Source organism: Microsporum canis, genomic scaffold (genome assembly GCF_000151145.1).
Source record: "Microsporum canis CBS 113480 supercont1.6 genomic scaffold, whole genome shotgun sequence".
Classification (NCBI taxonomy): Eukaryota; Fungi; Ascomycota; class Eurotiomycetes; order Onygenales; family Arthrodermataceae; genus Microsporum; species Microsporum canis.
Genome location: NW_003299164.1, coordinates 1,034,495 through 1,049,724, shown reverse-complemented (window position 1 = coordinate 1,049,724; position 15,230 = coordinate 1,034,495). Strand labels below are relative to the sequence as shown.

The 15,230-nt window shown below is 45.9% G+C and overlaps 5 protein-coding genes and 2 non-coding genes across 7 annotated transcripts in view; 3 read left to right on the top strand and 4 right to left on the bottom strand.

Moving 5' to 3' along the window:
• Window positions 1-1,576: 1,576 nt before the first annotated feature.
• MCYG_06510 (uncharacterized protein) lies at window positions 1,577-2,208 on the bottom strand (the record flags this gene model as incomplete). The annotated part of the gene is made up of 2 exons (XM_002844500.1): window positions 1,577-1,709; window positions 2,042-2,208. 2 exons carry the CDS (start codon window positions 2,206-2,208, stop codon window positions 1,577-1,579), a joined length of 300 nt encoding a protein of 99 aa, XP_002844546.1.
• A 1,679-nt stretch (window positions 2,209-3,887) lies between these two features.
• On the top strand, window positions 3,888-5,129 carry MCYG_06509 (conserved hypothetical protein; the record flags this gene model as incomplete). Its single annotated transcript, XM_002844499.1, has 3 exons — window positions 3,888-4,094; window positions 4,197-4,294; window positions 4,382-5,129. The coding sequence occupies 3 exons, from the start codon at window positions 3,888-3,890 to the stop codon at window positions 5,127-5,129; spliced, it is 1,053 nt and encodes a 350-aa protein (XP_002844545.1).
• Window positions 5,130-5,912: 783 nt separating this feature from the next.
• Window positions 5,913-6,001, bottom strand: MCYG_10566. Its single transcript has one exon. It is a non-coding gene; the product is annotated as a tRNA-Tyr (tRNA).
• Window positions 6,002-6,386: 385 nt separating this feature from the next.
• Window positions 6,387-6,477, bottom strand: MCYG_10565. Its single transcript has one exon. It is a non-coding gene; the product is annotated as a tRNA-Tyr (tRNA).
• A 364-nt stretch (window positions 6,478-6,841) lies between these two features.
• On the top strand, window positions 6,842-7,970 carry MCYG_06508 (WW domain-containing oxidoreductase; the record flags this gene model as incomplete). The annotated part of the gene is made up of 2 exons (XM_002844498.1): window positions 6,842-7,752; window positions 7,841-7,970. 2 exons carry the CDS (start codon window positions 6,842-6,844, stop codon window positions 7,968-7,970), a joined length of 1,041 nt encoding a protein of 346 aa, XP_002844544.1.
• Window positions 7,971-10,203: 2,233 nt separating this feature from the next.
• Window positions 10,204-12,230, top strand: MCYG_06507 (conserved hypothetical protein; the record flags this gene model as incomplete). Its single annotated transcript, XM_002844497.1, has 5 exons — window positions 10,204-10,296; window positions 10,352-10,498; window positions 10,579-10,600; window positions 10,635-11,154; window positions 11,228-12,230. 5 exons carry the CDS (start codon window positions 10,204-10,206, stop codon window positions 12,228-12,230), a joined length of 1,785 nt encoding a protein of 594 aa, XP_002844543.1.
• A 2,356-nt stretch (window positions 12,231-14,586) lies between these two features.
• MCYG_06506 (conserved hypothetical protein) overlaps window positions 14,587-15,230 on the bottom strand; it is a gene marked incomplete at both ends in the record, with an annotated part of 1,905 nt that continues 1,261 nt past the window's right edge. The window contains one exon of the mRNA XM_002844496.1: window positions 14,587-15,132. Coding sequence (XP_002844542.1) covers window positions 14,587-15,132 — 546 coding nt within the window. The remainder of the gene's footprint in view (window positions 15,133-15,230) is intronic.

The following is a 15,230-nucleotide window of genomic DNA, read 5'->3' as shown; positions in this document are numbered from 1 at the left end:
CCCATGCGCCACTCAAATAACCCTTGGTCGAATTGAAATTACCCCATTTATCAGTTAGATGTCTCCCTTTCCAGAATTCAAGGGTAATAATATTATGTAGCCATTCAATACAGATATAAGTTTCCTACCATGCCAATATTCCATAGGTCTAAGAGGACAGGCTTTCTCAGGCCTCTCCGTCGACTCAACCCAAGCAGCAGATCAACCATCATTTCCCTAATATGTACAGAGTACCTATAGAAGCAGCAGAGTTAAGGCGCAGGAGGATCGCATATCCGTGTCTAAACATAGCGTATCAACAAGGCATACAGGCAGCTCCGTGTAAGGGTTACCTAAGCCATAAAACATTCGATGTGATAAATAATTCCTTTTTTCTAACTTTCCTTTTCGGCGTTGTCTCTCTCTCTCTTTTTTTTTTTTTGCAATTTGTAATAAGAGGTCGATTATGACAAAATTCCAAAGAAGGAAGAAAGAAAGCAAGAAACGGGAAGTATATCGGTTAAGCTAGAGGATGGAGAATGGATCAATAGCCGACCTGAGAAGATAACTGGTCAGAAGGCAATAATGTACCTAAAGTTAGCTTCAGCGGCATTTGAACATGGCCCTTGTTAATGCAGCCCCCTGGCCACAACCTTCCCGTATCCCTGCACATTGACCACACCCTGTTGCACGGGCTCTGTTCGCCAAGTAGTCTCTCAGCTGTTCCCCTCTCACAATAAATGTACGCATCCGCCCCATGCGTGTAACAGCTGGCAGGTTGAGATGTGCACCGTTTATACCGTTTTGAGAAGCGCCAACCGGCGCCGGGACGTTATCAATGATGAACGGGCGCGAAAGCAAGGAATGCAAGGCCCGCTGGAGTGGCAACCGTATAGGCAAAGCCGCCAGCCGCCCTCGCACCCTACTATGTAGGTGCAGGATGAAAGATACATACATTATGTGCATGTCTGTTGGCAAGGTAGATCGTAACCCATGGGTTACAAGGGTCAATTCGTAATGATCTCCCGTCGGCTGTGGGAAGAATCGAGCTTCCTACATGATTACAACCCTGAAAAAGAAATGAGAGCCTGTTCCTGCACATAACGGGAATTATACTCCACTGTAATGTCCCATGGGATAGGAAACTCTGGCCACAGAGAACAGAGCGGCATGGATAAAGTAGCCTCTGACATGGGATATGCTCCCGTCAGCCGGGTGTTTTTGGTATATAAATCTTCCGTTGATTCTAGACTGCACAAGACGTATCTGTTGAGGTTTATTTTCCCAAGGATTCCTAGCCTAGAGTAATGAAGAATATGCATGGATTATAAATGCAGCTTCGAGGCTGCATCTTTCAGAAAAATTAACCCGTGAACGGAGAAACAACAATCCTTGCATGTATTAGCAAGGCATCACTGTGGTTGACGATGTCATTGGTAGCTTGAGTGGACAGCCAACAGTTAACAACCCCGATCTATAGGTAGGTCTAGGACATGGCGTTGCATGCCAAGATATGTATGTGAGACCACTATTTTTAAAGGATAATATTTTGCAAGTCAACAGCATGCATACTGCTTGACAGAATCAATATCGATGATCAGGGAAATTGCTTTTCAAGTGCCCAGGCCATCAATAGTAGTTGTGGAGGTGAAAGAGGGGCCGAATACGGAGATCTCCCAGCTATGAGAGTTAAAACTTGACGCTTGCTGGGTGTTGGATAGGCCAAAAAGCTGTTAAATGTTAGCCTAGTCTAGGGAATAAGGAACTCATTGGGTGGAAAAATACCGTGGAAGAAAATAAGCAGCATGCGTGTGTATGTATGTCAGTACCTTGTATATGCATCCAATGTCGTACATCATTGACGTACATAATACATAATATAGCATGTATGTTCATTAAAAGTACGGCTTGACGCGCAGATGTCGTTTTAGAAGAGCGCTGAGTGGAGGGAGATAGACTGTGAGCTATCATTTTTTATTACGAGGTGGTTTTAAGCTTATCTAAGCTCAATCTGGTCCGTGATTCGAGGTTAATCTTATCTATAATCACGTGATGTTGTCACTTTATCGGCCGTTCTTGGTTAGGAACGTCGCTTGCGTCCTCGCTGACGACCGATGCCCTTGTATCCAAACACCAAAAAATACCCAAGGCGTGTATGTACATGGATGGCTTGCCCCCCTTGTACATCGGGCCTGCGAGGCCATCGAATACCGTCACTGGCACCGACATGAACGCTACATGACTGAGAACAGTCCCACTACTGCCGCCTCAACGCAAGTCCAGCCATGGAGCCAATGGGTCTAGAAGGGACTATCAAGTACCTTTACCTGTTGGAACGCGGTTCGCTCGAGATGGACGCTTACATCTCGGTACTAGTTACAGAACAAAACACGAAATATTCCTCCTGGGGAAGTACAAAGTACAATAAATACCCCTCTGTGGCACTGAAAAGCGCCGTTCTGCAACCCCCTCCAATCCTCTCCCCCCTGGCTTTTTCCGTCCATTGGCCAAGTGAAGGAAGAGTGATCATGTCAATCCAGATATTGGGTTACAATGATAAATTTTGGCCACTACCGCCGCACGTGAAGAGACGGGTCATTTTAACTTGGGCTTGTATACTCTGGCAAATTGCTATCAGAGTTACTGACCAATTTACCTTACTGGCGCGGTTTGCGTATGTAAAATTCCAAGTTTTTTAAGCAGCAAATGGCTGGCTATATTGCTTCTGCTGTTTTTTTGCTGCCACGACTCGAATTGGAACGCCATTCCTAACTCAACTGTAAATCATCCACTACTGCAGCTGAAACGGCCCCTTCGCGGTTATCAGAGAAGCCAATTAGTTATGGAGCACTAGATCTGATACTCTCAAAATCCATTCCGTCGTCGTGTGACTGACCCTAGTCAGAGGGACAAGACGGATAAAATTTGCCAACCATCAGGTCGCTAGTAAGCCTCGGGTTGCCATACAAGCTGAGACGGATACCTACCCTGGCTCCAAAATGCAAAAAAAAAAAAAAAAAGAAGAAGAAGAAAAAGGAAAGCGATTGAAAATAGCGCCATTTTTTGCTTTTTACTTTTTTTTCAATCCGTCGGTTATTCCCTTGAGTGCAGCTTTGAATTCTTGAGTTCCTCTCGGCTGTCCATGTTGGTGCCCAAGTCTTCCTGGCTAGCAATATCATAGGCAAAGCTTCAGTGCTACACGCCCGCCTCGCTTTATTCCCTTGCATTTGCCCCCTTCCCATTGTGGAAACCGGGTCGGCCCGTTACCAGTGATTGCCGCAATGAATTCTCCACTAATTAGTACTGGCCAAGTCACCCTCCCATCACGCTGTGGGGATCGGGAAGGGCCCGTGGAAAGTTGTCATTTACAGGAGACTATCCCCATGCATATAAGCACAGCCGCTAGTAGCTAGCTAAGCCAGTACTTGCATCCTCCCCACCCCTTTTCTCTATCTCCGAACCATTACAAAGGTACTTCTTTTTTATTCCCGTGTGAGGTGTCGAGCTTCTTCATATTGGCGAAACGAAACATTCCGATACATGAGAGTGACGAGAACTAATTCCTCCACGTCATCCCCACAGTTTGGGGCTTTAAGGTGATCAGTTTCCAGAAGACAGCCATAGGCAGGCACGTTTAAAAACTTGCAGCATATCTACCTCCTACATCGGCAGCCCATCAAGAACATAAAACATCCTCACTATATCACAGGACTCCTTTCCCCTTTCGTGTTTCCAATCAAGCCATTGTCGTGCTAACCTCCCACGAGCCTTGTTTTGTTCAAATAGGGAACTCTTTTTTGCCTTATTTTCTTTTATTCCCTTCTTACACACTGTTGATTGTGCAATTGATATCTTCCCTGCCTTGTAATTACTATCCTACCCCTCCTTGTTGATTAGATTATTTTTCAATGCCGCAACCACACCCTATCTATCCAAAACTTCATGTTTCATCCAGACTCCCGGAGTCGTTGCCCGCTCCGGGGGCAATGGTAGCTATCTCCAACTACGGGCATATACAACGTCCCCGTGAGTCGGGCCAGCGTCATCAGGTCTTACGGACCAAACGGAAACATGTTCTCAAAGCCTGTGATCGATGCAGGGTGAAGAAGACAAAGGTATATCCAGTGGCAATTGACTTTGTCCCTTTTTTTTATTATTATTATTTCATGGGTTTTCTATTATTATTAAATGGATGCTAATAGTCTACGTGATTGTAGTGTGACGGAAACCAACCATGCTATCGATGTGCTATGTATAATCATCCATGCCTTTTCCGGGAGAGGAAGGCAACACAAACCAAGGCATATTCTAGAGGGTGAGGAGAATGGTGTCTCATATTCCATCCTGGGGCGTTTGGGGAAATACATCATTAGTTACATATAACTTACTATGTGGTGTACAGCTTCGTTGAAATGCTTGAATCCCACCATGCTCTAGTTGTGAAGGCACTTCAGCAGCTATATACTCATTGCATCAACAACAAGTGCTTTCCAGGAGAACCTATCGAGCTTGTTGATGGGTATCCCCTAACACACGCCATTCTGGATCGACTCGGTCTCATCAAGCAGGCTGAAGAACATAACATCACGCATGACGTAGAAGCCGAACTCGCGGCAGCCGCAAAGTACTGGAAGAACGAATCTTCAGGGCCAAATTCCCCAGATCAAGACAATTCCTCCATCGAGCCATGTTGTCCACTCGACCGGTCCCGATCTAGCGACTCATGTTCGACATCCACGCCATCTGAGCCGGATGTGATCAAATGCGAGTCTTCGCCCACCACTGGTGTACACGACGCTTTCCGGGTATTTGGGCGTGAAGAGCCGTTTTGGCCTATGAACGGTGATGCCACCCTCGCACATGCTGTTCCTGAGTATAACCGTGCAATGAATTCCACCAGTTTCAACAGCGTGCCGAATAATTACTCTCACACACATCCCAGCCACCAAGCAAGTACCCTTTCCTGTAACAGTATTCCCTCGCCAGTTGTGGCGAATAATGCAACCATGGTTGCAAGCACCTGTTCACAAACAGATTCCCGGATCGGTTACCCAGCTGTGGCTACTGTTCATTACCCGGGGTATCACCATCCATACCATGGGGTTGATCAACAAACCGCCTGGAACCCGCAGCAGGGATGGTCTGGGTAATGAATACATTGTTGAATATGACAGAATTTGCTTCCGATGGTCCTCACCTATCCGATCTAAGCCTGTCCCCAGGCTGAGTCTATATCCGGAGCGTCACAGAGATTACCAAATCCGTCCACATCTCGTCTACCTACGTCGATATAAAGTCATATTCTCCGTCCATCGTTTTCTGTCCATGTTTCCCTTGCCATCATCCACTAATACATATTTTTCTCACGAGCTCATGAGATACCCATACAATTTGTTTTATTACGACTTACCGCTATCCTACCGCCACGACTGTATACATTGCGTATATTCTCGTTGACCTCTTGGAGAAAAAAGTACAACCATGTGAGAGACTTATTGTACGATTGTCCTGCTGGACAGTTATGGGCCGAGTGACGGAAAGGAAGGAGAGTGCGTTGGCCTCTTGCTAGGCCCATCATTGCGTCCTGTTTTTTTCTTTTTACCCCGTTTCGTTTTCTTGTTTCTCTTTATTACTTGGTTGGTATGTGTAGGCTATCGGGATAGTAGTATTGCATAGGTTTTTGGTCGCATCGGCCATAGTTATTGCTATAGGGCTAATGCGGGAACTGGGAAAAGGAGGGATTGGCTTAGTTAACGTTACGATAGGCCATAGTTATATTTTCTTATGCACCCTCGCGGACGCAGGAAGCGTTTATGAACTATCATATCTGTACCAGTGTTATATTCATTAATTATCGTAGGTCAACTAACTAAACTTTACAGGGTGCGTATTTGTTGGTTTTGATGAGGCAAAAAAAAGAGCAAAAAAGAAACTCTCCTGACCCAGAATCGAACTAGGGACCCTTCGGTTACAATTGAACCAGTTACAGCCGAATGTCATAAACCAACTAGACCATCAGGAGATGTTTTTGTTGAATGGCCTTACTTTAGTATCCTTTTAACTGGCTGTCTTCATCCTTCTTCGCCTACTTAGGCACATTTGAAGTCGATTATAAGTGGTAAAAATGCGCTCTACAGGTGGAAATATATAAAGACATATAAAATATATTCATAAACACAGATAATGCACTGTTATATTACTCTAGTATTAATATACTCCATGCCCCCGAAGTTATGCTAACTCTTCTTTTCTCTCTTCATTTTCACGTTTCGCTTACTAAGCGGATATAGCCGCATATCACGTGCAATGTCGGCTATTTCCTTTTTACCCGCGAGTCTTTGCCGCGTTTTTTATATCCACGCCCACAAACAGTCAACAAAACAATAAAAAAGCACAAAAAGAAAAACTCCCCTGGGCTGGAGTCGAACCAGCGATTTCTCGGTTTCATATGGTTAACAATTACAGCCGAGCGCCTTAAACCAACTAGACGACCAGGGGTGTTCGGGTATCCGAAGCCCGGATTTAGTCGTCTATCACCAGCCCGTGGCGCTTCCTAAGCTGGCAAATAAACACCCACCAGTGCCAACCATCAGGCGCTTGATAGAGCATCCAAGCTATAGGCAATATTACTATAGCTTGACAAAAGCTTCTTTTCTCCTTGAAAAAAGAAAATAACAACGGTAGCAAGAAAAGAGAAGGTTAGAGTGCAGTTTAATTTTGGACGCCGCTGGTTCCAACCTATCACGTTTAACGTCACTTTCTACCAACGCCAACCTCATATCACCAATATCACAATACTGAAACTATAATCGTACAGCTCAACTGGCCTTTACGTGGTTGTCTGTTGTTGCGGCATAGTACAATGTCTCTCGTAGGGTTCGGACGCCTGATCCAGGGCCGTCTCTTCCCGCCTGCCAACCCAACTGCCTCCCTTGAAGGAAAAACTGTCCTCCTAACAGGTGGTACATCTGGCCTGGGCCTCGAAGCAGCGATAAAATATATAGACCTAGGTGTCTCCTCGCTGATAATCGGTTGCCGCAATGCTGAACGAGGAAACGAAGCCAAGAAGGTGATTGAAAAGAGGACTAAGCGTGACGGTAATACTGCGGATTTTAATATTCAGATATGGGCCCTGGATATGGCCAGTTATCAGAGTGTGATATCATTTGCAGAGAAAATCAACGATGAAATACCACGGCTTGATATTGCACTTTTGAATGCTGGGGTAATGCACAGGAAATATACCCTGACAAAAGATGGGTGGGAAGAGACACTTCAAGCCAATGCACTCTCAACCGCACTTCTGGGTTTGCTTTTACTACCAAAACTGAGAGCAAGCCGTGACACTATCACCGGCACTGCCGCTCATCTCACATTTATCTCGAGTGGATCTTACAGACATGCAACGACCGAAGAGCTACAGCCTGAGGGGACCAGCAGCATACTCCAGCACTTGAACAGTGAAGAGGCGTTTCGCGCACACTCTCAATACAGACTATCCAAAGTCCTCGTCGAATATACCACAAAGAGTATCGCTAATCTAACCCGCTGCGATGATGGATCGGTGGAAGTCATCGTCAACTCTGCCTGCCCGGGGTATTGTAGGTCGCGGTTGGGTCGCGAGTACGATGCCTGGCATGAGAGAATGTTTGTTGCTATTTTTGAGCGGATTTTTGGCCGGACGTCAGAGCAAGGTAGCAGGACCCTTGTAAGCGCTACGTTGCTCGGCGAGGAGTCGCATGGGAAATGGTGGAGAAGCGATCAATATCCAGAGTAAGATATCCAATTATACCCCTCCCCTTCCCTTGGGGATCAAACCTTTTCTTCGTTTCTATATTTGGGAACTAACTAGCGGTTACAGTATCTCGGCTACTCTTACGGGAACAAGCGAAGGAAAGGGATTACAGACACGAGCCTGGAAAGAGATTGTGGGGGAGCTCAAGCTTCGATCTCCCGAGGTTGAACGGCTCGGCTTGAGTGACGACATATGATAAAACTAACTCAAGGCCCCCTACCTTGGTGTAGATTCCGCCTACCCTCTTTCATATCTCTTATCTACGTTCTCATTTCGTCAACAAACCCCAACAAGCATGCCTTTATCCCTGAATGTATCTTATATTACAATGATCATGGGAAGGCTTTATTTTTCACATTGGGACAGCAACAGGCAGTCACCGGGGGTGGTGTGAGCTTCATCGCCAAGTCTCTTCTCAGTTACTCGTGACATGAAATGATGTCAATCCTCATTTGAGGCTGGCTTAAGCACTCACCTCCCATGTTTCTATTTGAGCCAAGTCGCATATGCAGGCTACCGGTCAGTGCTTGAGGGAGGGGCATCAAGCATCGACAGCCAACCAAGCCAACCAGGCGATATCCGAAGCTACCTCGATACGAATAAATATAGCATCTGGAGAAAGTGGAATACGGTAAATTCCGAGTCTTAAGCCAACTAACGGTGTTGGATATCTATAGATCCAGGGTATATATATATGGTCTACAGAGTATATGCTTGGCCCTTTCAGGTAATCTAATCACAAGAATTCATCCCCCTTGTCGTGGAACATGTACCCCAGAGGGGTAGGGGTAAGGCTGCAACGATGAAATCGATGGTTTTAGTGGGACCAGATGTTCCAAACCCCGAGGCGGGGGAACATTTCCAAGAATTGGAGGTGTCGAATAGAGCTGAAACGGACAGCTAAAAAAATAAATAATCTCACATGATACTGTGGATTCAAGGATATTCAATTGTTAAAGGAGCTTGACTGCATTGTATGTAACCAATGAGTGTTTCCCCCCTTTGACTACAGTGTCCATGACATGGATATCAAAATTGGACGCTGAGAAACGAGCCCAGTCCTTGGAAGCAACAAAGATGGCGGAATTGTGTCCGCTATGGTGGCTTGACTGAGAAATGATATCTCTTTCACACAAAACACCGCCTTTCTTCATGGATACACTAAAATTTGGCCGTCTGGCTATCTCCTTGCAAGGACACGGGTCCAAGGGGTCAGTGCACAATCATATTAGGTGACTCGATCGTCTATCTTCGCTGGGCCCCCATGGCCACGAGATCCTGTGGGAAGCTCATCCGGAAAAAGGAATTCGGAGTCGGATGGATGGAAGATTATGGCCGCAAGAGGCCGCGTTGCGTCAGAACCGTTTTAAACCAAGAATAGAGAGCCATATCGACGTTGTAGTCTGTCAGGGATACATAACCAGGGCTGCCAACCCCAGACGCTTTCCGTGTCAGCACTATTGCCTGTTCTCTTCACATTTTGTTGTAGGTATTCGCCCGATAAACAAAGGATGATGTTGCTCTTGGACCAATTAGCTCGAGAGGATGATCCCTGGTCTATGGACATGGAGAGGATGCGGTGCGCTCTGCGCATCACATTGACCGTATACGAAGAAACCGTGTGAGCCCAATCAACCCCACGGGAACCAACTGATCGGTTGGAAGAAAGGAAAACAAAGGAATACGGGGATGTTTGTTGTCTTGCTAGGCCGGGCGAGGCATCTATACCCTTCGTCTTATACGGCCTGCAAGGCTAAGCATTGCTTGCTCAGATGTATAGCCTTGTTTGGCCTGAGAGCCGGCATTTCCTGCTACTGCACATATAGCTCGAACATCTCCATCTCCATGTGCGTTTCTCTGTTTGGTTCGGCTCATCTCCCCTTGGATGGTTGAAACGGCAAGAAAGAGAGCAGAACACGGTAAAGAAAAGTACAAAGTTGGCCCATCGATGGCCCAACCACCCAGAACGCGCCGCCAAGCCAGAGCTTCGACCCATTATCAACGTCAACTTGAGACCTTCACAGCTTCTTCCTCAGCTTCATCTTCCTCCTTTGCTTCTCCCTCAGCTGGGCGGCTGGGAGTGGTTTCTCCAACTGAGGGCAAAGTTGCCATCCCCCGTCTCCCGGGAGCAGCACAGCAATCGCCAGCTCCAGACCGGAATCGAGTGAACCATGCATGTGAACCGTGCCGAAAACGCAAATCTAAGTGCGATGGTGTGCATCCGATTTGTTCTCGTTGCAAGAACCAAGGAGTTGATTGCATATATGCAGACGGAAAGCGAGAAAGGCTGAAACGGCAGGTCTCTTCCTACCCTTTCTATCATTTCTTTTAGATAAGACTATGGGTCTATAACCCCATACTATGCGCTTACGACGAATGATTCTTGATATCTTTCTAAACAGAAATTTAGAAATGCCGAAACGATGGCCATGAAGATAAGCGTGTACGAGAAACTCCTTACGAAACTCATACCTAGCCAAAGTCCTGACGTACAGCAGGCAATCAGAAACGCACTGCTCGAGGCAAGCTATCTTTCCGATAGATGCACTGTCCAGCTACTTGTCTAATGTTCCCTAGAATCCTACACTAGCTGAAGAAGATTTCTCAATGTCGGATGAAAACTCACCGTCTGCCGAAGAGATAATCGAGGATGAAAATTCCGTTACATTAGCAGTTGCCTCTCCACTACGAGCGTATTCCGGACGCCGGAAACCAGTGGAGTGTGTAGGTGAAACTTCGACTATAAGATGGCTGAGTACGCTTCTAGTAAAGCTACAGCTGTCAAATTTTATGTCTGATGGTAGGGAGCATCACCCAAGCAATTAGGTGGGCTGCAACTAACACGAGAGGAATCTATCAGGGCACATAATGTCAATGGCTCCATACGACTTGTCCTGGAAGTTTGAAACTACAGCGAAGATAGATGAAGTTAATGAAAAATGCACATATTTCTCCGGCGAGGTTGAGCTCCCCCAACTGGATATGATGTATGATGTGACCACACTACCACCCAAGGACGTTGCTGACCTGCTGGTGAATGCATATTTCACCACGGTTCATCCTCTTTTCCCTGTCCTCCCTAAGGTAAGATTTTTATCTCGATATAACTCCTATTATCATAACGGAAATGACCCTGTTGCCATATACCCTTGGCTCGCCCTCTTGAATATGGTGCTCGCTCTCGGATCATTGTGGGCTCGTTATACACGGATACCGACAGGTGAAGTAGAGGACCATCGCCTATACTGCGCTAGATCACAGGCCCTGGCACAGGGAATAGTCGACCCTCGCAGCTATCCCGACACGCATTCTTCGTTAGAGCCTATACAACTCATCGCAATCAGGGGAGTATACCAGCTTGCCACATATCAAATTACAGGGTATTTATAGTTCTTATACATCTTGATGCTCAATTATACTCTCATCAAGCACTAACCGTTGATCGTCAAACAGGGCATGGAGATCAGTTACCACAGCGCTGAAATTCGCCTATAACCGAGGTTTGAATTCAGAAGCCAAGTCATCTGAGTTTTCTGGTGAAACAAAACAGCTGGAGGCCCGGGTTTGGCACTCACTTCGATCTCTAGAGCAGTTCCTCTGCGTACTTACGGGGTTTTCGTCCGAATTACAGGGCCAGCTGATTCACATCAGGCAGCTCCAAACTAGCCCGCCTTCCTTTCTCAGAGGCCCTCCTCCACCAGCCGATTACGATATTCTCGGTAGCCCTTCGGATCTGGAATTGTCTGCCGTGTACTCCTTCGATGAGGAGTTCCCATCAAGTAACTTCTCAGCAGGGATTCGACTGGATGAGATTGTAGGCGAAGCAATAGCTTCTCTGTACGGCATGCAATCCTTTGACAATACCTGGGCCTATACCCAGCGCCTGGTAGCCGACCTAGATAACAAGCTTAACCAGTGGTATGCAACCATTGACCCTGGCTTTCCTTACTCCATCCAATCCATCGATATCTGCTGCCCTCCCTCCACGAGCCTAACATACCTGCACCTTCGCTACTTTAGCGCAAAGATACTCATCAACAAGCCTGCCCTCTGTGATCCCGCTGAGTTAATTCTAAACATCCCATACCAATCCGAGACCTCCAGACAGATGGATTCTGATGCAGCCACGCGCTGCGTCTCCGCTGCTAGACAGATACTCCAGCTTCTGCCGCTGAATATGGATATAATTGAATTACATGGAAAGACACCCTGGTGGTGCATACTTCACTATATCGTTCAGGCCAGTTGCATCTTGATAATGGAACTTTCCTTTGACGAGCTTCATGTACCGTTGGAAATTAATGATCTGATCCAACAGTCGGAACTAGCTGTTCGCTGGCTGTCTACTCTCTCCGGTACCTGTGAGTCGGCAAATAAGGCTTGTCTATGTATGAACAGCCTGCACCATCTTGCGCTATCAAAGCGCGAAAGAGCATCCCAAGGACGTTGCGAGTAAAGTAGTATGCTCTTATTTGGCAATTTATAGTGATATTGATTAGAAACCCGCTTTCGAGCTCACCTTCTTTTGCTGCCTCTATCTCCAATTACGGGATTCACTTTATTAACTACCATCCTTTGACGTTCAACATTGTAGGCAAACATTCACTTTCCACGACCTGTTTTACCCATTACATCCATCTACATTTCTACCATTGCATTTCTGGCTGGAAACAGTAATAAAGGAATGCTATTTGGTATACAACTAGCCAGCGATGAAACCATGCAGCGATGACTTCAGGTAACCAACCGTTGAAGTTCATCTTGTAACAACCTGCTCTATGAACTCTATCCCAAGTCTATAAACCTGTTAACCAGTCGGATTAAACCGCGTATGACATGCTCCGTTTTCATCGTCTTGAATAATTTGCAAGGCGACTCGTATTCTTACTACCTTAATGAACTTGATCGTTCGCTATCCACCACAGTCGACGGGTCTCACCTTTACCCTATTAGGAATATCCATTATTCCGACTATGTATGCTGACTGAATATGACTAAGCACTACTTTTTAGCCCCATCGCGGGTAAAAAACCCTAATTCTCAGCCTCAAGACAGCAAACATCAAATTCATCCCAACATGACCAACCTCAGACTATCTCTATGGCCGCTATTCCGTCTTTTTAATATTTTTATAATTGCTGGTAGCAACTAGTGTTAATTTTAAAGGTTTATCTAATTTTTCTCGACTTCACCAGTACAACTATATGCCAGGCATGTCTTGAACTTGCCCAAACCCCACCAGAAGAAGCCTGCAGCAAAAGTTGACTATTATCTTGAAACCCCTTGAAGGAAGCCGAAAAGTTGGCCCAGGCAATCAATACATCGAAAGATGTTATATCGGTACATTCCTTCAACCACAGAAACCATATTTAAGGAACTTGCAATATCTATAGAATATTTGAAGCATCTACATGTGTCTTTGAGTCCTCAGGAATAAAAGAGAGGAGGCACTGGCCATATTTTCGCAATTCTGCATCATAACAATATCCCACCAGAGCTTTTCAAAGATGTATGGAACGGTGCTTAAAAAATACCTGCTAAACAGGGCGCAAGTACTAACCCCCTTTTCAAGCTGGCATACTTCCCAACTTCCCAATATTATACCGTGGTGCAAGAATGCTTAAGGGCGGGGGCTCCGGCTACAATATTCAGAAACTGTCACAGCTTCTTGCACTGATTCGAATGCGCAATACGTGCAAGGAGTGTGGCTTTTCAACGATATCTTTACATCTCCTCTTGCATTCATTAGTGGGTCTGTATACGCCAGGATGATGATGATCAGCGCCACCGGCCATCGTTATCTGCTAGGAATATATGCTAGCACCCAGCTTTGGGAATAGCGAATGGCAACCATACCGACGAATTTTGCAGTTATACACATAGCTATTCCTTAGCAAGGAGAAGGAATATACCCAGAAACTTAATTGAGAAACCAGTTTCGACATCTTCTTTAATTCTCCCATGCTCTATATATTACGACTGGAACCCTACACACCGCGTGCAGCTTTAAAGAAGCTTTAAAGCCACATGAGAAGATCGTCTAAAGGAATAAAGGAAACTTGGCTAAAGATCATCCAGATAGGTTGGCATCACAGCGTGAACTTGCCAGAGCCAGGTTGATGGTTAACAACATTATACCTAAGAGTTGGACGGACCAGGTAGAAACTATCAAACACATCTAGTATCAACGAAACGAAGATACTATTAGAGAATAATAAAGAAAATAAGTCCAGTGATTACTTACAATATCGAAACAAGGCCTTGGCCTAGCTTTTGACGCAAAACCGTGTTCCTAAGAGATGTAAACGCTGTGAGAGCAAAGCATCAGTAAACATTTTGAATGATAATGAGTACGCGGTCTCTAGGGTACTGTTTTGCCCACGAGGAATGGCTTTCGGAAAGAACTTCATCGAGGAGCAATTTCATCAAAACATGCAGTCCTAATGCCCCTGGCTGAAGCCATGCTCAATATACCGTATCAAAGGCGAGTGTTTTACGGTAGGTGAAAGGCCAGGGGTGGTAGTATATCCGACAACAGAAAAAAGAGAAATATATGTAAGAGTAATATATACTTCATAATGATATTCTTAACAGTCGTAGATATTAATACAATCTTATCACTACTCATTTCATCAAAGCAAAGCAATAATAACACAGGCAACATCATAAAGCAGAAAAAAAAAAAAGAATAAAAACCAACCGTTCATCGCCGTTTTCCATTTTATCTTTCCTATACCCAGAAAAACGCCATGGCCATCAAGTCGTTGCAAAACATGAACTGCAATCTCTTTCGTCTCTTTCGTTGGTCATCTCTAGATAAATACGCCCTCACCGGATAATGGGGCGTGGAATTCACAGCCTAGACCTGCCTCTTCGCCCAGCTGTCTTAATTCAGACAGGATCTGGCTACGAGGAGATCCGTCGTCGGTCAGGGTATCTTTAACATGTATGATGTACACTGTGAGATCCTGCAGTGGTAGAGGGCGGGTCGTTCCGCCTATGGAAGTTCGATAGCGTGTTTGTTTGTCTGTTTTCGGTGTCGGTGTATTGTTGTCGGTGGTGGCATCCACGGGGTTGGAGGATGGTTTTGGCGGTTCGGGAGGATAGGTCATTGAGAATTCTACCTTCTCCAAAGACTGGCGGGTATTATGCCCTGTTGGCGAAGATTTTTTCTTGGGCACTGAGGGTGCCGGAAAGGATGAGGATGGTTTACTTTCCTTTGACTTTGGGCTGAGCGGAGCGTTAGACTGGTCTGCTGCTGCTGCTGGAGGCTGGGGGGGAGGCAGGGCGCTGCTGAAGGAAGAGGCTCGTTTACGCTTCCTCGAGTCGCTCTTATGTGGCTTCTGGGAGTCGAGGACCTTGCCTGCCAACACTTCTAGTTCGGCGATGAGATGGCGTGGACAGAGATGGCCGTATAGAGCGCTGTCTTCCACGGAGTCAGTATACGAGCATCGAT